The sequence below is a fragment of the Myxocyprinus asiaticus genome, chromosome 4 (genome assembly GCF_019703515.2).
Source record: "Myxocyprinus asiaticus isolate MX2 ecotype Aquarium Trade chromosome 4, UBuf_Myxa_2, whole genome shotgun sequence".
Classification (NCBI taxonomy): Eukaryota; Metazoa; Chordata; class Actinopteri; order Cypriniformes; family Catostomidae; genus Myxocyprinus; species Myxocyprinus asiaticus.
The window spans coordinates 48,283,512-48,305,244 of NC_059347.1; the positions used below are offsets into that span (position 1 = coordinate 48,283,512).

A 21,733-nucleotide genomic window follows, 5' to 3' on the forward strand; every position below is an offset into this window, starting at 1 on the left:
TTTGTTTTGGCCACAAATATTGGAATAAAAAACTGAATAAAATTACACTTAAAACAGCTTAAATATGAAACTGACATATCTCAGATACTTGTCTGCTGATTACATTGCACTTCTTTTGACTTATTTTTTCTGTATGTTTTACTAAGACACACTTTTAACAGTGTTTTTCCACAGGTTGAGCTCATTGTAGCCACATCTAACAAGAGTGCCCAGCCTGAAATGGAGAGTGCAGAGAGAGAGAGAGAGAAAGAGAGGGAGGGGGAGAAGTTGAAGAGAGGGATGAAAGCGAGTCCAATGATGGGTGGCTGGGAGTCTGCAGTGCCTGACCCTCCCACACTGGCCCTGCTCCCTCGCCTCTCAATCCCGTCACTTGCCAATCACTTTTGTGCGTTGTCCTCTGTCTCACTGCCCCATCGACTTTACCCCTCCCTCCCAATCGCCAACCCTGTATCTTTTACATCTGTGCAGGGACCGTGTTGTGCACTTGTGCTGTGTGGAGTTGGACAGTCTTTGATTAATAAAGGCCTCGAGTCGTCCGTGAAACGCCATGCTTTCTGTCGCACCTTCCCAGTGTGAATAATGATCTTTGAACTACTGATTCGCCGTCCTAACTTAGTGTGTAGATTTTCGATATTATTGCTATTATTATGATTAATATTGGTATTCCTGTTGTTATTAGTATTAATACAAGAGCAATTGTATGTGTCACTTCTACCATTCATATTATGGATGTCAATGATTTTAAATTTATGTAAGGCTTTTGTTTCTGGACATTTTCGGAGAGCATGATTTTTTCAGTATATCCAAAAGTGACCGTTTCTATGGTGAGTTGAAGAGATAATAATTGTCACCATTTATGTACAGCCTTCTTGACATGTTTTATGCTTGAAAGCTCAAGCTCACATCCAACAAATTTATCTGTCCATGTGTTAAAACGTTTCTGGACATTCAATCCGTGTGTTTGACTGTTTGGTGCATAGCCTACCAGAGCCTGATCAAGAACGTTGTTTGGGGTCTTCCAGTTTTTAGTTTCATTACTATTTCTTTATATCATTACAGTAGTTTTGAAAAAATTGAGCAGATTTAGTGTTTGATGTTAATTCACTCTTTCCTCTTGATTCTTGGTGAAAGCCACAATCGTTTTTGTAAAAGTTTCAGCTCTTGTGACACTGATTGCAATGTTAGTATTGGATCTTAGTAGTGGTAGTGTTGCAATTTTAAAGATTTTCAACACTTTCTTTCCTTCATTACTTCGGTTGAGCCAGTGGAGAGATGTGTAAGTAAGGCTCTTGAGCAGTTTACCTTAAGCTTGAATGATTCAATCAATTTTAAGCCATACCGCAACTGGAAATGTCACCATCATAGGCAAACCGGTGTACCAGATGACCTCCTCATTAATGTGTTTTGTATGACTCCAACTTCTGCCTATGGAAAAACATCTTTAGTTGAGGACTTTAATCTCAAGAGGTGGCTACTGTATTTCTACTGTCTAATTTGTGGTCATAGTTTAGGCTTAGAGTTACTGGAGGCCATTGAAGATCAGTTAAGATGTTAAGAAGCGAAACTTGGCAAAGGCCATACCTCTTAAGGTGGTTTTTAGCTGAAAGCATAACATACCTTTGCTCTGATTTCTTTTGTCTCTTATAAAATTACGTTTATATTTGTCGCGACATTTGGTGTTGAATATAAATATTACTTGTTCTATTTTTGAGAGTTTATTTATATTTTTGTTGTCAGTGTGTGTGACACTTTGAAGGAGAGTGGATTTTAACATGGAAAAACAAGTGTTACCCTGGATTAATTTTTAAAGTGTGTTTACCCTTTGGATGGGCAAAGTGCAAGGTGTGTGAAAATCTTTCAAAGAATGATGTGAAGAGGTTCATAATCGAAATAGGCAGCAATAGTTTTATATTTCAGATGATGGCGAAAAATAGTTGAATGTGAAGTGTATCTAAAGAGCTTAACACGTCACACCTCGTGCAACTTTATGCTGGTTTCAGTCTGCTTTTGAAGTGATGGGGCTGGTAATCATGGTGAACTGAACGATCTTGTGACTATTTTGGCTGGAATGACCCAGGAGGCTAATATACTGTTTGCATCCTCAGGTTGTATTTATTTGATTTTTTTCAATGTCTTTTGTGCTTCTTAATTTCATGTGCATTACACACATTTGTACACTCAATAGCTTTGAGCCACATGTCAATATCAGTGATGACAGCTGACATTTTATTGTTGTTATTAATTGAAAGAAACTCAGTGGTCGAAAGCGCCTTTAACCATTATAAAATGAAAGTTCTTTTAAGCAAAATCTAAATATTTATCTCAGAGAAGAAAGTGACCCCAGGTGGCACATGGTGTTTCTGCTCTGGTATTCTGCTTCTAATACAGTTGCATCTCATTCTTGTGTTTTTTTTTTTTTTTCTAAATTTTTTTTTTAATTGTTTTGTCTGAGACTAAATGTGATCGAAGTCCCACACCTGTCCACTCCCTTAAAAAAGACAAAATAACAACAACAAAAAAAAAGCATGTAAAAAATGTACTGTTTTCTGTGATAGCAATCAAAATAAACATGTTACAAGTGAAAGTGCAAATCACTATTAAAACAAGACACACAGTATTGAAACTGCAGTTTACTTGCATTTCAGCTGGAATATCTTTGCATGAGTCACTTGAACACTAGGTTTTGTGTTGTTTCTCGTTTTTACTTAATTTTTTCTATTGAATGCTGGTTTACCTAAACCTCTTTAATCTGTTTGACCAGCTTTAAGTGCATATAATATTTTTGTCCCAAGATGATGCAGACAATGGCAGTGTAAATGATGAAAACTATAGCTAATAATGTTGATGATATTAAGACTATGGAAATGGTGATATTTCTACAGCATGTTTTTGTATTAAGCTCATTGTTGTCAATGCAGGGTGACTGATATTTATATTAACGACTATAAGAATACTCATTAGTATGAGACTGCTTGACTTCAGAGAAGCACTCACAATATTAGCTAAATATGCATGGGACTGCTGATATCTCAGAATATCTCTTTTAGTCTCCTAACGGCAGTGACATCATTCTGCTCTGTGCTTAGCAGATGCTCAGTACTGAATGGCCATTAAAATCATGTATTGTTTTTAACTTCTAAAACACCACATTAATTCCACTTGCACCAACAACCCCATCGGTTTTAAGCACAGGACCGTTTCCGCCACTCATATCATTGATTAAATGGAAACGGTACTGAATATTTTCTCTGAAGTTGAGTCTTCTCACAGTAGCCCTCTGTTAGTTTTGTTTTTCAGTATGAGGTAAAATATTCTCTTTAATTTCTGATGATTCTTACTCTTGCTATTGCTCTGTTCTCAAACATGCTCTGTGTATTCTCTGACTTAAGCAAATGTTAAAGTTATAAATAAATGAGATGATTTAAATACATATGAATCTAGTTCAGTTTCTTCAAAATTGATAACTAATATATTTTTACAGGGTTCCCATGGTCATGGAAAACCTGAATGGATGAATACAATTTCAAAAGTCATTGACATTTCTATATTGAAAATAATTTGTGGGTCTTAAAGGAGACATTTGTACACTAATAAGTTTGTAATGTATAGTGCATATATAAAATATATGTTTAAACCCATTATTTACTTCTCTAAAATGATTTATATATATATATATATATATATATATATATATATAAATAAGTAGTTAATGGAAAGTATCTGGTCAAAAAGTTTGGAAATCAGATTTTTATCATAAGACAGTAAAGTGTAGTAAATGGGGGAGGAACCAGTTGACATGCAAAACTTGAAATATGACTTTCTTCTGCAGAACACAAACAAAACTTTTTAGAAGAATATTTCAGCTCTGTAGGTCCATACAATGCAAGTAAGTGTTGGGCAAATCTCTGAAGCTCCAAAAAGCATTTAAATGCAGCAAAACTCCATTGGTTAAAACCATGTTGTCAGAAGCAAAATTATAGGTGTTGGTGAAAAACAGATCAAATTTAAATCCTTTTTTACTATAAATCTCCACTTTTACTTCCACATTCTTCTTTTTGTTTTTTTGCAATTTGCACTCTTCGTGCATATCGCCACCTACTGGTCTGGGTAAAAGTTGGAATTTTTAAAAAATATAGGTAATGAAAAACTGAATGATGAATAACCCAAACATGTCAATAATCATCAAATATACATTGTTAAAAAACACACAAGAGTGTAAAATCACAGTAAATCATAATTAACAAACAATCATACAAATTCTTACAAACAAGTCACACTGTGTTCCATAAATTAATAACATAAGTATCACAATCGAACATGCAAATAATATTAGTGGCTTCAGGCCAGTTTAACTAGTCTCTCACTGGCCTCCCAAAGTTTTTTTGCTACTCCAGGGTCTCTAGCGAAAGCTTGTAGAGGGGCCGGCTGACAGTCAGCGAAGTATCTTCCATTGTGCGGAAGAACCTCGTCTGACACGGCGCAATACACGACCGTCTGCGCCCCAGCCTCACACGAGGTGAAAAACATGAACATCACCACCTGCACCACGATCCGGAACAGAACTGAAAAATGGCAGGTCCAGTTACTCTGAACGTAACCTGAATGAGACAGGAGAGAGTTACAGAGACAAGATTTGAATGTTGTACAATGAGAGAGAGATACTATATTTTATATCTCACCAGGGTGAACCGCATACGCAGTCACTCCTTTGCCCTCCATCATGCGAGCTAGCTCGTGCGTGAAGTAAATATTGGCCAGTTTGCTGCGACAGTATGTGAAAAATGGGAACAGGTTGTAGTTGAGATCCTGGAAGTCCAATTTCTGGTACTTGTAGCTGGAGCAGGTGAGCGTGATGACCCTGCTGGGTGAGCTCTCTTTTAGCCGCGGGAGGAGGAGGTTGGTAAGTAAGAAGTGGCCAAGGTGGTTCACACCAAAACACATGGAGAAGTTGTCATCGGTCCAGTCCAAAACGCTGGGCATGCCTGAGAGTGATAAAAGTACAGAGTCAATCAGGAGATCCATTTAGGCCTAGATCATTAATCCATACTGAAGTTGCATCACCATGACAATCATATGCCAAGTAAGAACATTAACAGTGGATGGAACACACAATGAGTGCTTTGCCACTGTGATACCTGCGTTATTGATCAGAATATCTAGCCGCTTCTCCTGCTGTAAAAAGGTTTTGCTGAACTCTCGTATAGACTTCATGTTGGCCAGGTCCAACTCTATGAAAAGCACATTCATACTGTGGCTCCTGGCTCTGATCTCTCGAACGGCCTTCCTCGCTTTCTCCTCATCTCTGCAGGCAATGATGACACGAGCACCCCGCAAAGCCAGTGCTACAGCTGTCTCCTTCCCGATACCACAATTCCCCCCTGAAACACCCAGTCATGCCACATAAGATGTTAAAGAGGGAATTTTATTTTATTTTATTATTTATTTTAATTGTCCCGGGCTCCATTAACGTTAATGCCTGCAACTACTTAAGACAAGTGACTTGGTATCAAATCTTAGGGTTTTTTTTTTTATCAAACTTGGTATAAAGCAGCTCACTTTGATGAAAGTGTTGACATCTTTTACCTGTTAACTATATTTGGTGGGGATTCCCGGTAGAAAATATATGTTTTCTAAGTATGACACAAAATGTCTGAATCTCAGAGGACAGCCTACACTGCCTGAATAGGGGTAATACAAATTTAACACTACTCTTAAACTTTAAGTTTAAGCAATCTGTCCCATGGTTTAGTGATGGCTTCAGATGGTAATATGGTATTTTGAAATATGCTGTGCTTTTGAATGACTACCATATTCATATAGCTAATTATGTTTTTGTTTTTTTGTTTGTTTGTTTTTTTTTTACATTCCTGCCGATTAAAGTAATATTCTGGGTTGAATACAAGTTAATCATTTGTGGCATAATATTGATTACCACAAAAATTAGTTTTGACTGGTCCCTAGAGTAAAAATCTCCAGATTTTTAGTGAATGGGGGCCGATTTTTTTAACTTTTAAATACTCATTGTTTCAAAAGTATAGCCACAAGACATAAACAATGTACGTGTAAACATGATATTAGTGTGATAAAATCGCTTACTAACCTTTTCTGTGTAAAGTTATAGCCAATTTTACAACTTTGTTGCCATGACGATGTATTGTCAACAAACCACAAAACCCTAAAATGACTGTTAAATGACAATTTAAAAACTTTACAGCTCAATGAATACATGAGTTTTAACAGAATAATTCATGTAAGGGCTTTCGTAAAATTATAAGCTTCACATTTCTCCCTTTAAACCCTCCAAAAACTGGCCTCCTTCACTTCCATTGTAAGTGCCTCCCCTCGATTTTTAAGGACGAACATAGTCGAAATAAATGTTTGTGGTAATCAGCATTATGCCACAAATGCTGTCGATTGAACTTAACATGTATTGGACCTGGAATATTCATTTAAAGGGTTCGGATGAAATGTCAGATCATAAGATGTATACAAACACAATCATTAAGAAAGACATATATGACCTGGATCATGAGCTAGCTTTCACTCATGTAACTCTGAGATAATATTCTTTAGCCAGACTCGCTTACCAGTTATAAGAACCGTTTTCCCATCTAGTCTCTTCACATCCATGCAATACCTCCTCCGTTTCATCCATTTCAATATCAAAAAGCACAAGAGTGCTGATAATATAGTGTACAACAGATACATGCTTTGTTAGCTGAACTAGCACAATACAAACCGACCTCCTAACTACCAGTGCAACATTCAGTCAAAAAATTTTGTATGCAGATTACACATTCAGGAAATAATGTCTATAAGACGTTTATCAAAAGTCAGGGTTCGTACATTTTACAAACGTAATGTAGCATCAAACGTAGTCTACATAGCCATAACAAGCTGTACGAGACGAGATTGTCATTCATCCATGTCGGTAGAGGGCGCAGGAGCGCTCTTATTATGTTTCTTATGCAGTGTTTCTCTGTAGAATTAGACTGAACACACACATGGAGCAGTGTACACTAGTTTGAGTTGACAAGTCTAAACTATCGCTGCTTTTAATGCAACAATGACCATTATAAACTTTCCTCGTGGGCAGGTTGACGCAGTTCTCGATTCTCTCCTTTTGGAGGTTCATATATCACCCGGTGCCAAAGACAAGCTCAAGATGTTTCTGCAAAAGCTTACAGAAAATGCCAGGTAACTAGTTGCTATAGAGATGTTAACATTTAATAAAAACATTTCCAACAATTACTACTAAATGTTATACTGTTGTGCGTTCGATACTTAAACCGTTGATTTAATCTGATGCGAAATGAAGGTCCTTTTAAATCTGCTTTGAATCTCACTGTGTTACTGAAATTATTTAAGATTTTGTCGCATCGTTTACACTAGATGTACATTGTTCTGAAGCACTGCATGCTAAATGATGGGTTTTAAAGGGATAGTTTACCCAAAAATGAAAATTCTCTTATCATTCACTTACCCTCATGCCATACCTAATGTGTATGACTTTCTTTCTTCTGCTGAACACAAACAGAGATTTTTATATCTCAGCTCTGTAGATCCATACAATGGAACTGAATGGTGGTCAGAACTTCGAAGGTCCAAAAAGTGCATAAAGGCAGCATAAAAGTAATCCATACGACTCCAGTGGTTTAATGCATGTCTTTAGAAGATATAGGATAGCTGAGAGTGAGAAACAGATCAGTATTTAAGTCTTTTTTTTTTTTTACTATAAATCTCTACTTTTACAATCACATTTTGATCATGATTTATGCATATCGCCACCTACTGGGCAGGGAGGAGTGTTTGTAGGGAAAAATTACTTAAATATTGACCTGTGTCTAACCCGCACCTATCATATCACTTCTGAAGACATGGATTTAACCACTGGAGTTGAAAGGATTACTTTTATGCTGCCTATATGTGCTCTTCAGTGCTTCAAAATTTTGGACTCTGTTGACTTCGATTGTATGGACCTACAGAGCTGAGATATTCTTATAAAAATCTTTGTTTTTGTTCTGAAGAAGAAAGTCATACACATGTGGGGTGGCATGAGGGTAAATAATGAGAGAATTTTCATTTTTAAGTGAACAATTCCTTTAATGGCAGGAGTACAGGAAAACGGAGCAGGGAGCGCTCACTGGAGGAGGCATCACAGATCCTGCAGAAGATCCCAAAGGAAGCTCTTCATTCAGTACAGACTGCTGGACTTCATCAACTTGTTCAGCTTCTCTTGACTTTGCAGTTAGAAGCAGTGACCACTTCATCAGCCTGCCGTAAATTAGACCAAGTAATGTCTACCTTTGGGTTTATATTGGCAAATAAATTGTATTCTTGTTTCCTTTCCCTTCAGCTGATGTGCTCTTTACTTTCCATTACAGATGCTGCTAGTTTTGGCTGAAGTAAACAACTCCATTGTCTTAGAGGAGGTTCAACTATGTCTTTACAAGTTATTGCACCAGCAGCAAGTAAGAATACAAATATTTAAAGGACAAAATGTATGCAAGATATTTTGCTCATGCTTTGGCTTTGATTGGTAATTCACCATATGTTTTGTAGGTGCTTTCATTAAAAGACCTTCATATAGGTGAGTGCTTATTTGTTAAAGGAATGTTCTGGGTTCAATACAAATTAGCCCAATCAACAGCATTTGTGGCATAATGTTGATTACCACACAAAAAAAAAAAAGAAATTGACTCATTCCTCATTAAAAAAAAGCCTAAATTGCGGCAACAGTAAGACACTTACAATGGAAGTGAATGAAGCCACTCCATTAAATTTAAAAGGGTGTCAGCTAATGAACCATGTAAGGGAGCAGGTTGTTATAAAAACGCTTTTTTTTTTTTTTTTCTGAAAATTTATATTTATTCACTTCATAATTTACATCTTTTTGGAATTTGTATCAACTCCGTCAGACACTAAAAAGCATACTATTTTAATTTGATCCATCCAAAAAGAGTGTGAAGTCTTTAATTATCAATAACAGTGTTCAGGAAAGGAGTTAATCATAAACATTCTATGATTTTTTTTTTTTTTTTCTGTTTTCATACTGTTCTGAAAATTCTGACAGAGTTAACAAAATTTAATATTTTTGCATCTTAACCATGTTTTGTACTCTGGAGCCATTTAGTTTTGTTCTCAGTTGAAGCTGCCTCTATAACCTAAACTCTAATGCCAGAATTATTCCACAATTCTAACAGAAATTATCATAATGGGATGACGGAGTTGACATGTTAAAGCTGTGACCGCAGAGACTTAAACATTGTTTGTTTAATAGAATAAAATATCAAACTTACCAGACCACGTGTCCTACTGTTGCATCCGCCATGATCAGGAAGTGGGAAAGGGGTACTCTTACTTAGTTATAGCTGACCATGACACTGTCAGATTTATTCAGGATTATAAAAAAATCTGACAGAGTTAACGCAAAGTGAGGACACAACTTTGTTAGGCAGTCTTTCATGGAAAATAAAATGTAAAGTTTACTTTGTATTTTTTGATGTCTTACAGATACATACCTTTCATCTGATATTTATATTTATGAATTTGCTGCATTTTTAAACACATTGATTGGCAGTTTAACATTGTGACCTCTTGCTGAGGACAGGTTAAGTTACATTTGCTTCCAAGTATAGAGCATGCATTTAAAAACAAAATATATATATATATATATAAGAAATTATTTTAAAAAATGCCCTGAGAAAACACATTTCCTTAAGATTTTACTTTTCCAGTATTTTGATTATTATTAATTTAATGATTTTTAAAATAAAGATGACTTTTGTGTGTGAGACATGTTTTGTCCCTTATCTCAAGAATCAGTGCAACATGATGCAACAAATGCTGTCGACAGAGCTTAACTTGTGTTAAACCCGGACCATACCTTTAACTGCTATTTGACAGATCCGTATAATAATTGTACAATAATTCACTGTTATTGTTTTCAGCCCTTTTAGAGTTATATTTGTTGTGTTACAATATCTGTGGCGTGTTTCTTAATGCAGCTGGTATGTTCTTGGAGGACAGCATTGTTGGACGAGAAGTTCTGAAGGCAGAATGTACTACCCTACTTAGTAAAGTTGCTGAACTGATTCCTATTGTTATGTCTGATGAAGCAGCACGAAACGGACCATTGTGTTACCAGATGGTCAAGGTCACAACCCAGTTATTACACTCACCGTTGAGAAGCTTTACTTTATTAAACAAAGTTAGTGTTGATCTGTATACTCACAGCACCTGTTACTTTTTCCTCAGGTGTGTTTGCAGGTATTTCAGCTGTTGCATGGACAGGTGGCGCCATTGGTTTACAGTAAGGAGAGTGTAAATATGAGTGTGAGAGATATTTTGGAGTTCCTGATGAGCATCATCTTAGGAGAGGTTAGTACTTGTTGTCACACAATTAAAATTTTTTTGGAAAGGTGTGTTATTTTGGAAGTGTTTGCACGCATCAATGACTGTGTTGTGTGTCATTTTGCAGAGGTCAAATAGAATATGATACAGAGCTTATTAATAATAAAACAAAAAAAATAAATAATTATGATTGTGTTCTCCAGGTTTCCAGCAGAGAGACACGGTTGTTGGCAGGCACTGCGGTTGCTATGCTGATCACCACAACGACAGACAGTCAGTGTGCAGAATCAGCTGCTTGGAGTCTGTTGCAGATCACCAACACAGGTGAACATCAGATCACGTAAAGGTGTATGAACTTCCACAAATAGGTTCTGATTGTTTAAATGCTGACATGCAAATAAACCGATTGCATACAGTGTATTTCGTTGATATTATTACATCAGTCTGCAAAGGACATCTGATATGCTTTAGGGAATATATATATATACATATGTATATATATATATATATATATAATGCTAGTTTACAGGTTTTTACTGATTGACTTGTTTCCCTATTTCTCATAAGCTGTCAATTTGTGCATTTCAGAACCATGGAGATTGACAGCAGGTGAGGTAAGAGTTGACTGTCATCCTAGAGGTCAGGATGGGGTCGACAGACTGGCTGTATCTAGGGGGCTGTTAAATTGCTGCAGAAATGACAGCCTTGTCAGTCACCGTGGCAACCAAGGGGTACATGTGCACATAGACTGCTTTCAATAAGAATAGTCCAGAATTGTGCAAAATTAAATTGCTTGATTTTATATTGTTTTTATCAGGCTTGTCTTCTTCTGGATGGTTTGTTCCCCCTCATTTCTGCTCTTTGTGAGGAAAAGCTTGACTGTCATTTCTATGTTTTCCAAGGTACAAGCTCTTTGGTGTCTTTGACCTTGTTGATTTGTGTGTATGCAAATTGATGTGGTAGAGAAAGCCATGGTCTCCTGTGTGTGTTAATGTTTTGCAGTATTTACCATTTGGCTAAAGAGGGTGAAAGAGTGTCTCAGTGAAGTTTGGGAAGTTACTGGTTCTCCTTTAGATTCAAACCTCCAACAGCAACTTACACAGATCATCTGGAGCAATGCTGAGAGCCCGGTAAGACAAAAGCTAACAGGGAAACAACCAGTAATTAATCAAATCAGCCATTTTTATCCGCCAGATAAGTTTTTTCCAAATGTACTTTGGGTAGCTGACAAATAATAATTATTATTATTTAATCTTTTTTTTTTTTTTTTTACATAAAGATTTTAGGTTAACATTTTTATGGATATGTTCACCATTTCTTCAGTTATTCATTTCAAAGTCCTGTGGTGTAGCAAATATTACAAATACATATTCCATGTAGTCTCAGTTAGTTAAAGGTCATAAAAAAAACAAAACCGTAGGTTTAATATTTCCACAAGAATTACATTTGTTAGAATATAATAATATAAGGGATAATGTACAGTCAGCCACAGGATGATCAGGACTCCGATGTGAAGCTACTAACCAGATAAATAAATAAATGGGCATGAAAGATTGATTTTTGTTGAAATTATGTAATTATGTGAGAACGAATAAATTGCTGAACAGGTGAAATCCACCTCTGTTTTGCTTTGGAGTTCTGTTGGTATTTCATTAGTAAATAATGACCATCTGACTGCTTGTTATGTATCTTTTTACAAAACTACATGCCAAATATATAAAAAAATGGACATGAAACATTGATTTGAAGTCAATTTTAATTATTAGCTTACTTGTAGATATGACACAGTGATCCGAAAAGCAGGAAAGATGACTCGCAATACCCGGATAAGCGGTCTGATATGTCTTAATGCCCAGAAGTGCGGTTGTTACTCAGAGATATCAGATCGCTAGATGGCGCCATCGACAAATCAGAATCAAGTATTCCAGAGTGCCGGGTAATAAAAATAATGAATATATAGCATGTCACATTGCAGGACACTGCTGTCTTTTTTTTTGTCTTTTTTTTTTGCATTTAACAACAATAATAAACATAATATGAACGCAGTAGAAGACAGGTATAGGGTAAGAGAAGGTGGAGGAAAATATATATAGCTTAAATAAGAATGTTGTCTGTGCTGAACATTTCATATCAACTACCCGTTTCTAGTTGGATGGCGTTGCAGAGGTGGCACGAAGTGCTTTCTGTCTCTTTATGGAGATCTATGAGAAGGATTGTTTGCACTTTGGGAGCACTGAGAAAAGACTTTATGTGGAGTTACTGCACAGGATATCAGAACTGCCCTGGGAGTCCAAAGCCAAGTATTCACCTTTATGTGCAATTTTACCATATGCAGGCACAAACAAGGTAATCTCAGCTCTCCACTCTAAAAAAAAAAACTATCGGAAACTATCTACATAGAGTTTTGCCGATCATAACAGATAGTTCCAAAAGCAACTATCGGCACCGATTAATCAGTAAAACAGATATATCAGTCTACCTTTAGTTACTAACTTACTAGACGTATGCTTTGGCACTGAAATTACCTCTCAAATATTTCATCCTAAAAGGTTTTGGAACTGTATCCTGCCCTTCCCTCTCACATCCTAAAATGCCTCTCCACCAATCACCTCTCTCCGTGTGCATCAGAAGTCTACAGATCCTTCCTCCAGGAACAGAAGCGTGAGCTTACCATTATTGCATCCCAGAAAGCTCTGCCCACCGACCAAGATTTAGCGAATCAGTGGGCTCAGCGATGGCAACCAATCATCCTGGAAGCTTTGACTTCAGATCTGACTCTACTACAAAATAATGCCTCTGGCCATCTTCTGCCATCCACACTACGGACATTTCCAGGTGCTTTTAACAGTCTACTGTCAGCTCTGGACCCCACAGCTTCTGGTCACCTTCATGCATGGGCCTCTATCATAAGCGTTCAGCGGGCCACAAATGGAAAATCTCTCTGGGCTACAGACAGCCCCCAATCTCTCAAAACACTCCATCTTGCTCTCTCGTCTCTGGATGATAGTGTCCGCCTAGCAGCGTTGAACATGCTCTGCTGCAGTCCAAAAACTAAAGAAGCCCCATCACAGGTGGAGTATTGTGCTCTGAGAAACTTCATACCGCTCAATCTCAACAGCGAATCGTCACCATTCCGCCAACATCTCCAGGCAGCGCTGAGGAAATTCCTGATGAGAATAAGAGACAGTTGTATGGCAATCATCAAGGGTCATAATAGTAAAAAAGGGCTTACTGAGGAAGAAGAGGCGGAGCTGAAACAAGGAGTCGGTAAGGAATGTTGAGAATAATTTTTTTTTTTTTTTCTGCAGATGTTTTTCTGTTCTCTAATTTAATTAAAAGTCACAAGTTTACAAGTGCACTAAGTATATTTTGTACTAAATTCAGAATTTCATACTACCATACTAGTCTTACTATTTCGGCCAATCTAGTTATGGTAGAGATAGTAAGAATAGTATGATAGTATGTGAATCCAACAGTTTACATTTTGCTGGACCTTTTTTGTCTTCCTAAACCAAGCATTTTCAAACTTTTTGATGCTGAGGACCCCAAAATATGATGACCCCCTGTGTGAGAAAAATAGTAAACATGCTATTATAAATACATGATGTTTGCAAAATTAAAAATAACTGGCTTTTATAGTGCAATTGTACTAATGCTTAATTAAACTTAATTATTCAGATTTTATTTGAAAAATATATATTTTTAATAATTTTACTCTTCTTTTTTTTTTTAATAGTAATGTAATATGTTTAAACGTGAAAAGAAACCTTTTCAATTAAATTCAAATTTATTTGTATGGCTTTTTTCACAATAAACATTGTTTTAAAGCAGCTTTAAAGAGAATAGTAAAGTACAACTCTTATTTCTTACAAATAAGAATGTTTTATTCATAGTATATGAAATTATATGCAGATTTGTTTTTATTATTTTAAAATTATGGCTGTCAATAGAATAAAATAATCATGATTAATCTATTTGTTTCAGAATTAAATGGTAATAATTTCAAATATTTTCAACAATTTTTTTTAAAAAACTTTTTTACAATGTTGTTGGGATTAATTTTTATTTATTTATTTACTTTTTTTTTCTCTATATTTTTTCGAGGACTCCCTAGCATCCCCTTGTCACCCCTGGGGGTCGCCGGCCCCAATTTGAAAACCTCCGTCCTAAGGAACCGCTAAAATTGTAATCCTAAATTTTATACTGACACCTTTTGGTGTGAATTGAGCATCACGCAAATGTTTTCATTTGCTGATAACCTAGAAAAATTCAACAGAAGAATGAATGCCTGCTTTGGTGTGATCATGTAGATTTATATAATTTTCATTAAATTTTCCTTCAGATTTTGTTGACTGGTTAGCACAGCTATCATTGGTGTATTTGACACCTGACAGCAGCTATCAGAGGAAGAAAAGCATTCTGCTCCTGCTGTTTGCAGTACTGGAGACATGTACAGACACCTGGAGTCCAGACAGGAAGAAGGGTCAACCACCTGGTAACAAAACACTAACAAAAATGTGTCATGGCAATACCATGTTATTGGACATGTACAATGGCAGTACCATGATATACAGTAAATCAAAGCACCATGTTATTACCATCTGATATCATCACTGCATCATGGTACCACCACACTTCTAAAACTCTTTTTTGTTTATGATTATTTGTAAGTCTGTTAGTATAGTATCATAATTTCAAAATTAGTTGAAGACTTCATAGCAGACCTGTACTATGTTTTACAGTCATAAGAGTTTGTATGAATATTGACTATTCATTGATATTTTATGTTCAATGTTTATATGTATTTTAGATATCCTTTTTTTTTTTTTTTTTTTTAGCAAATATGTCTTCACTTATAAATTGGGCTAAAGAGAGGGGAAAGTGGGATTTCTTCTCAAAGTCAAAGATGCTTGTTTTGATTAGCTGTTTGGAAGATTCAACCAATGAGGTAAAACTGAATTAATATATGCACAGTTAAAACTGTTCATTAATGTAATGTGATTGACTGATGAATGTACGGTTGTCCCTGTAGATCCGTGAGCTGTCTGCAGAGCTGCTGCTCAGGTTTTTCCCTCCATCGCTCCCTGATGATGTCACCTCTGTGCTGTTCAGCCAGGCAGAACGGCTCGTCCAGAGTCCACGAGTCCAAGAGGCCCAGATGGGAGCACTGATGATCAAACTGCTACTGCAGAAGTGAGCAGACGTCACTTTAGTCTGTTGATGTGACCTCTGTCCATAGCATTTGAGCAGTATTGGAATGCATAGGATGTATGGTGCAGTCTCTCTTATTCTTGACTGTTCTTACAGTTGTGTGTTTGTCTCTGGAGTGCAGGGTGGATGGGGCATTTAAAGAGGGGGAGAAGCAGTCACTCAAGCTGATCAGGTTCCTTCTGAATAAACTGGAGCATCATTACCTCACTGCCAAGAGCGATATGCTCCTTGCAGCTCGCACAACACCCATCCATGGTCGGAGCCAACAAAACTAGATAAACGTAGAAATAATAGTCTTACACCACCTTATGTCTACTTGGTGAATTTTAACTAGGAAACAGAAACCCTTGTACATGCAAAACAATAGTATGTGATCCTTTGAGCAATGATTACAATCTAAAGAAGATACAAAGTGAACTGGGAATACTCCACAATAGCATTAATTGTGTGTTTTACTGTATTGCTTCAGGCATTGTAAGCGCTCTCAAGAGGGGCCTGCTGGAGGTGCCAAGGATGTTGGTGGAGTCAGAAGACTGCAGTGTTGCAGGAGATATCGTGTCTTTACTAGAGAAGATCACTCTACTGCTGCTGGGAGTTCTGTATGGAGACCAGGATACTGAGGACAAAGGTTAGACAGAAATTATTGGGTAATTAAGGAAGTCAGTCTGTTACAATTACTTCTTCAAGAACACGCATATATATTAGAGGTCGACCGATAGTGGATTTTGCCGATACAATAACTAAGGTGGAAAAGGCCGGTAGCCGATTGTTTTTAAAATTGCTTTTAAAAAAATTCTTAGTCTTTCCTTACTGTGATGGGCACAGACACAGAGGCTACAAGAGTTAAAAATGAATAAAACCTAGGATTTATTGTTCAACCACAATCCCAATAATAACCAAAGAATTTAAGATTTGGTGCATAGTGTGGGACTTTTAGCTTTAAACAAGCCCAAACACACAAGGGGCTCTTATTTTGAAATGATGGAGACTTGGCTCCATTACAGGGCTCTATATTCAAGTATTTAACAAATAAAGAGTTTAATAGCCTATATATTAACCAGATTATTTATACTGTATATGTACACCGATCAGCCACAACATTAAAACCACCTGCCTAATATTGTGTTGGTTTCCCTCGTGTCGCCAAAACAGCGCCAACCCGCATCTCAGAATAGCATTCTGAGATTATATTCTTCTCACTGCAATTGTACAGAGTGGTTACCTGAGTTACCGTAGACTTTGTTAGTTTGAACCAGTCTGGCCATTCTCTGTTGACCTCTCTCATCAACAAGGCATTTTCATCCACAGAACTGCTGCTCACTGGATGTTTTTTGTTTTTGGCACCATTCGGAGTAAATTCTAGAGACTGTTGTGTGTGAAAATCCCAGGAGATCGGGGGCCTGGGTAGCTCAGTGGTAAAATACGCTGGCTACCACCCCTGGAGTTCGCTAGTTCGAATCCCAGGGCGTGCTGAGTGACTCCAGCCAGGTCTCCTAAGCAACCAAATTGGCCCGGTTGCCAGGGAGGGTAGAGTCACATGGGGTAACCTCCTCGTGGTCGCTATAATGTGGTTCGTTCTCAGTGGGGCGCATGGTGAATTGAGCATGGTTGCCGCGGTGGATGGCGTGAAGCTTCCACACGCGCTATGTCTCCGTGGCAACACGCTCAACAAGCCACGTGATAAGATGCGTGGGTTGACTGTCTCAGACGCGGAGGCAACTGGGATTCGTCCTCCGCCACCCAGACTGAGGCGAATCACTATGCGACCACGAGGACTTAAAAGCACATTGGGAATTGGGCATTCCAAATTGGGAGAAAAAGGGGGAAAATCCCCCCCCCCCCAAAAAAATAGAAAATCCCAGGAGATCAGCAGTTACAGAAATACTCAATACTCAGCCCATCTGGCTGGTTCTAACTGTCAAATCCTCCAGCGCTGGCCACAGGAACACAGAGGAATCAATCGTTTTGTCGGCATCGGCATAGATTTTTGCTGATAACCCATAGTTCCAAAAACCAACTATCAGCACCAGTTAATCGGTACCGTTTACCTTTAATATTAATTATTACGTATTTTTATGTTTTCGCTGGTGAAAGATCACAAAATGATGTGGCTTAACAGAATTTCTCATTAAAGAACACTTTTCGTTTTGTCACAGAGGTGCCTCCATCGTTCTGTGACATGGGAAATGCAATCAGCTCTTTGATTGGTCAGGCTGGGCTTGCGGGGGCAGGGCTTGATGAGGATGGAGAGGAGAATGTGTTGCTCTCTGAGGAGCATAGTCTGGTGCTGACCTGCTGCTGGGTCTCCTTAAAGGTAAAACTGCTCGATGATCTCTGAGAATGATTGTACAGCTACAGAACAACTGAGCTGTTAAAGCAAGTTACGATTTATATATGTTGAGCCAGAAAGTACATTGTACAGAATAAAGCTGTGGTATCTGCGCTTAAGGTGTTATGAATCGCAAAAGAGAGATTTTTTTTTTTAATTCATCGACATAGTTTTGCTTAATTGTATTAATATGCAGCTAATCTGCATGCCAAATGCTTTAGCAACACAAATGTATGAATATTTGTCATGCCATTAAAGCACATAAAAACTGAAACGTAGAAAGGATGATCTTCTGCAATGTTTGTTCCTCTCCTTTGATAGGAAATAGGGATTTTTCTGGGCTCCCTAGTCGAGAGAATCCTGTGTGAGGACTTCACGCTGTTAACTGTGGAAGAACTCAGAAGGGCTTCAAAAGTGTTTAAAGACATCATTCTGAAATGTAGACATTGGGTAAGTACAATTAAAGCTCAAATCAGTCAAATTTACTCTTTCCAAGTTGACATCCAAAGTAAAAAAAATCTTCAGTTAATCCCATAGTAGTAACATTTGTAGATTTCGTCTGTGTCCGTGTGTGATCTTGTTTCTCTCGTTTTGCTTTTTTTCTCTTCTTCCATTAGGGGGCAGTAGAAGGCTGTTGCATTGGCTTCACTAAGTTCTGCAGGGCTCTCCTGAGCAGCAATGATTCAGAGATCAGAGAAATCCCTACACTTATATTACAACAGGTTTGCCATACAAACTGTTTTAATTGATTAATGGTTATCTGGCTCTATTTTACTAATTTGCGGAGATGCTTGTAGTAGTTTACATTTTACAATGTGTTAGTGTCATTGGGTGTTTGTATTGAGATAAGACACATGGCTAGACAGAGAGGGTCATAAAAGTCAAATCTACATTTTTGTTTTATCTCTCCCTCTCTCTCCAGGGCTTGTTTGTTCTGCAGTTGCCCCGTAGTATGTCAGTGACACGGCGTGCTGCAGGGCTGCCCATGCTGATTTTGGGTGTTTTAGCTGCTGAGGACTCCAGCAAATCCCGCCCCCTACTGGCCAGCACCATAAACACACTGCTGGACATGGCCAGAGCAACACTACCCCAGGATTGGGACCAAACCCTCGACCTGCCACAGGTGCATTTTACCATTCACCCATTAAAGTCTGCATGAAACGGAAGTTGCAACCGACTTTACTTCCTTATTGTGAGGTATATCAGAGTGAAAAGACTTATTGAACAACAAAAAAAATGTTGGGTGGGAACTTGAGTTTATCCATCAGTTGTTGATTGGATTATGAAAAGTGGGCATTGCATACCGGAATGAAGTGGGCAGTCAGATTTGAATGTGAGTTTGCAGTCAACACAGACACACACACCCTTTCCACTGTACTGCTCATGCCAGAGCCAGTTACCGGGGAAATTGAGCAGCGATCTCAACACACTAATGATCTAACCAACAATATTAATACATAACCAGCCCATAAATGCACATGGCGGTTTTTGCTTACGATTTGGCAGTAGCCGTTGAGAAACGAGTGAGTAAAAGATCATAATATTACAGCATTTTTAATCACAATACACTATATTTAAAGGGAAAAAAAGAACACTTACTCGTGCTGTACATCCCAAGATACCTCCAAAAGATGCCTGCGTTAAAATAATATGAATAAACTCTAGCCACTTTCTCCACTCCAAAGCGGTCACCTCTGGAAGCATTCACGCATTAAATGCCTTGAACTCAACCACAAATTCGCAGTTTTTCCTTCTTCAAAATGTCAGTTCAAGCCAGCGAGCCCGTAACCAAGTTAGTTTGAGGTAGGGAACAGGGTTTTGTTAGGGAAAAGCCGAAGAAACAACTCTCCGAAGCCGTGTTTGATTACATGATGGACTCGTGAAGGGGTGGGGTTTATACTGACTAGCACTTGCATATGTCAGCAACGAAGAGTCAGTCATGAACAGAAAAGCATTATGACATTTTGATTAAAGTTTACGAGGTCAGTTTTTAAAAAAATATAAAATAGCAAAATATGCATAGATAAATCGTTCACAATAAGACCAGTAACATGCATTAATAAAATAAATAAGGTCCATTTTGATTTCATGCCGACTTTAAGTTTATCCACAGTTCAGCGATGACAACTCTCGGAAAGGTTTGGCATGTTAATTTGGGTATGACATATTGGTCTTGGCGGAGAGATCTGCTACGCTGCTGCTGCTGCTCCAGAGCTAGTACTGAGACTTGCTACTGCTAGAAAATAGACAGGCATACTGAATTAAGTATGTGGACGTGCTGCTGCACAATTAGACAAAGCGCAAGACATGCTGCATCGAGCACGTTAGACATGTTGCTGCATAAATAAACATTACAAACAATCCCCATGTTAACAGATCTAAACAAGTGAAGCTGGGGTGGAGGAGGGTTCCAGAGAAAATGCTCTTGCAGCTCACTGCAGTGAAACCGGCTTATCTGCAAACTGAGCAATTTAAATGTCAGACAAATAGAGGGATGGAAGTTGATTGGCTACCCGATTGCATGTCAAAGGACCAATCAGCCTACACCACGCAAGCCAATTGGCTTAACGTCACGTGAGCCACGTGGACAGATAGTAAGAAGTTCACAGAACCGATTAGCTTGCGCCATAGAGTTTTATGGCTAAACTATGGTAATTTATGCTGGATCAGACATAAGTTGAATAGGGCTGAGACGATTCATCGATGTACAGAAATACGTCGATTTGCATAACATGCGTTGGCGCGTCGCAATGGAGTAATTAAAATGGCAGCGCCCGGTTTAAGCATGGATTCCCCCGAAGAACAAGCTGCAGCTAAAAAAAACTCACCCACGGTCATCTAAAGCATGGAATATTTTAGCCAGAGACCCAACAATGTGGTGCTGTGTAAGCTATGCAAATTGGAAATGGCTTATCACAGCAGTACAACCGCCATGAATGTACACTTGAAGCGAAAGCATCCCAGAGCGCTTTGTCAAGACGGCAGCAAGGCAGCACCGCAAGTCCTGTTTACTTTTTGTCCCCACCCAAGCATGACATATTAGTAATAGAACTCGTGTTTCTGTTAGTTATAGTCACTTTAAATTGATTTTCTAAATGTTTCCTCATCGCCCCCATGTTAAAAGTAATTTCTGCACTGCTAATGTAGGGGGACCATACGTCCTCTTTTTCGGACCTTAAAAAAGCGTCCGGCCGGGATTTCTAAATTTGCGAAAATGTCCGGGATTCGGCTTTAGTTGCATAATGATGTGCATCTGGTCTAATACTTCATTGTGTGTGCGCACATATTTGCATTGCTTTAACCCCTCTTTATAAGTCCCACCTTCTCGCACACCAATTGGTAAATTATAATTCAAATTCCTGCCTGTCAGTCTCTCCGCGAACACGCGAAGCGCTGTTGTGTTCGGCATCAAACAGTTGCTTGACAGTAGCAGCAAATGACAGCTGAGTGGAAACAATGCCCAAACGAAAGTGCAAATTTACAGAAGATTTGCACAAAAAATTCCCATGCTTTCGTCCAGGTCGAGATCCGTGGGAAGCAGAATGTATGACATGTAAAGCTGGCACTTATGTGTCAGTTGCTAATAAAGGTGCAAGTGATTTAGAAGCACACATTAGCTCTGTGAAGCATAAAGGGTCAGCAAAAGGTGAAAGTTCATCAGGTAAATTAACGGACTACTTTTTGCGACCAGGTAAAATTGTTATCATATTGCTTCATTTTCCATGGCCATTCAAAATAATAGTAATAGTAAATGAAGGCACACTCATGGCATCAAATATTTTATTTTAGTACATGGACATTCAAAAGAATGTTAGACGTTTTTATTTATATATATATATA

General features: G+C 38.0%; 3 protein-coding genes across 32 annotated transcripts in view; 2 read left to right on the forward strand and 1 right to left on the reverse strand.

The window, feature by feature from the left end:
• camk2b1 (calcium/calmodulin-dependent protein kinase (CaM kinase) II beta 1) overlaps positions 1 to 3,430 on the forward strand; it is a 109,451-nt gene extending 106,021 nt beyond the window's left edge. For all 28 annotated transcript variants that reach the window (XM_051684009.1, XM_051683992.1, XM_051684037.1 and 25 more), the window contains one exon: positions 175 to 3,430. The gene's annotated coding sequence lies outside the window, so the exon portion shown is untranslated. The remainder of the gene's footprint in view (positions 1 to 174) is intronic.
• A 128-nt stretch (positions 3,431 to 3,558) lies between these two features.
• Positions 3,559 to 6,922, reverse strand: si:dkey-174n20.1 (uncharacterized protein LOC796174 homolog). The gene is made up of 4 exons (XM_051684225.1): positions 6,588 to 6,922; positions 5,136 to 5,378; positions 4,680 to 4,982; positions 3,559 to 4,598 (listed from the first exon to the last, which is right to left on the reverse strand). The coding sequence occupies exons 1-4, from the start codon at positions 6,706 to 6,708 to the stop codon at positions 4,339 to 4,341; spliced, it is 927 nt and encodes a 308-aa protein (XP_051540185.1). The 5' UTR covers positions 6,709 to 6,922; the 3' UTR covers positions 3,559 to 4,338.
• A 77-nt stretch (positions 6,923 to 6,999) lies between these two features.
• si:ch211-225b11.4 (thyroid adenoma-associated protein homolog) overlaps positions 7,000 to 21,733 on the forward strand; it is a 30,858-nt gene continuing 16,124 nt past the window's right edge. For all 3 annotated transcript variants that reach the window (XM_051695761.1, XM_051695763.1, XM_051695762.1), the window contains exons 1-21: positions 7,000 to 7,197; positions 8,113 to 8,293; positions 8,385 to 8,471; positions 8,563 to 8,590; positions 10,008 to 10,156; positions 10,258 to 10,380; positions 10,557 to 10,677; positions 10,942 to 11,084; positions 11,171 to 11,255; positions 11,356 to 11,483; positions 12,502 to 12,699; positions 12,903 to 13,620; positions 14,696 to 14,848; positions 15,192 to 15,301; positions 15,386 to 15,546; positions 15,686 to 15,819; positions 16,034 to 16,192; positions 17,721 to 17,878; positions 18,215 to 18,343; positions 18,511 to 18,615; positions 18,816 to 19,016. In XM_051695761.1, coding sequence (XP_051551721.1) covers positions 7,067 to 7,197; positions 8,113 to 8,293; positions 8,385 to 8,471; positions 8,563 to 8,590; positions 10,008 to 10,156; positions 10,258 to 10,380; positions 10,557 to 10,677; positions 10,942 to 11,084; positions 11,171 to 11,255; positions 11,356 to 11,483; positions 12,502 to 12,699; positions 12,903 to 13,620; positions 14,696 to 14,848; positions 15,192 to 15,301; positions 15,386 to 15,546; positions 15,686 to 15,819; positions 16,034 to 16,192; positions 17,721 to 17,878; positions 18,215 to 18,343; positions 18,511 to 18,615; positions 18,816 to 19,016 — 3,402 coding nt within the window. In that variant the 5' untranslated portion in view covers positions 7,000 to 7,066. The remainder of the gene's footprint in view (positions 7,198 to 8,112; positions 8,294 to 8,384; positions 8,472 to 8,562; positions 8,591 to 10,007; positions 10,157 to 10,257; positions 10,381 to 10,556; positions 10,678 to 10,941; positions 11,085 to 11,170; positions 11,256 to 11,355; positions 11,484 to 12,501; positions 12,700 to 12,902; positions 13,621 to 14,695; positions 14,849 to 15,191; positions 15,302 to 15,385; positions 15,547 to 15,685; positions 15,820 to 16,033; positions 16,193 to 17,720; positions 17,879 to 18,214; positions 18,344 to 18,510; positions 18,616 to 18,815; positions 19,017 to 21,733) is intronic.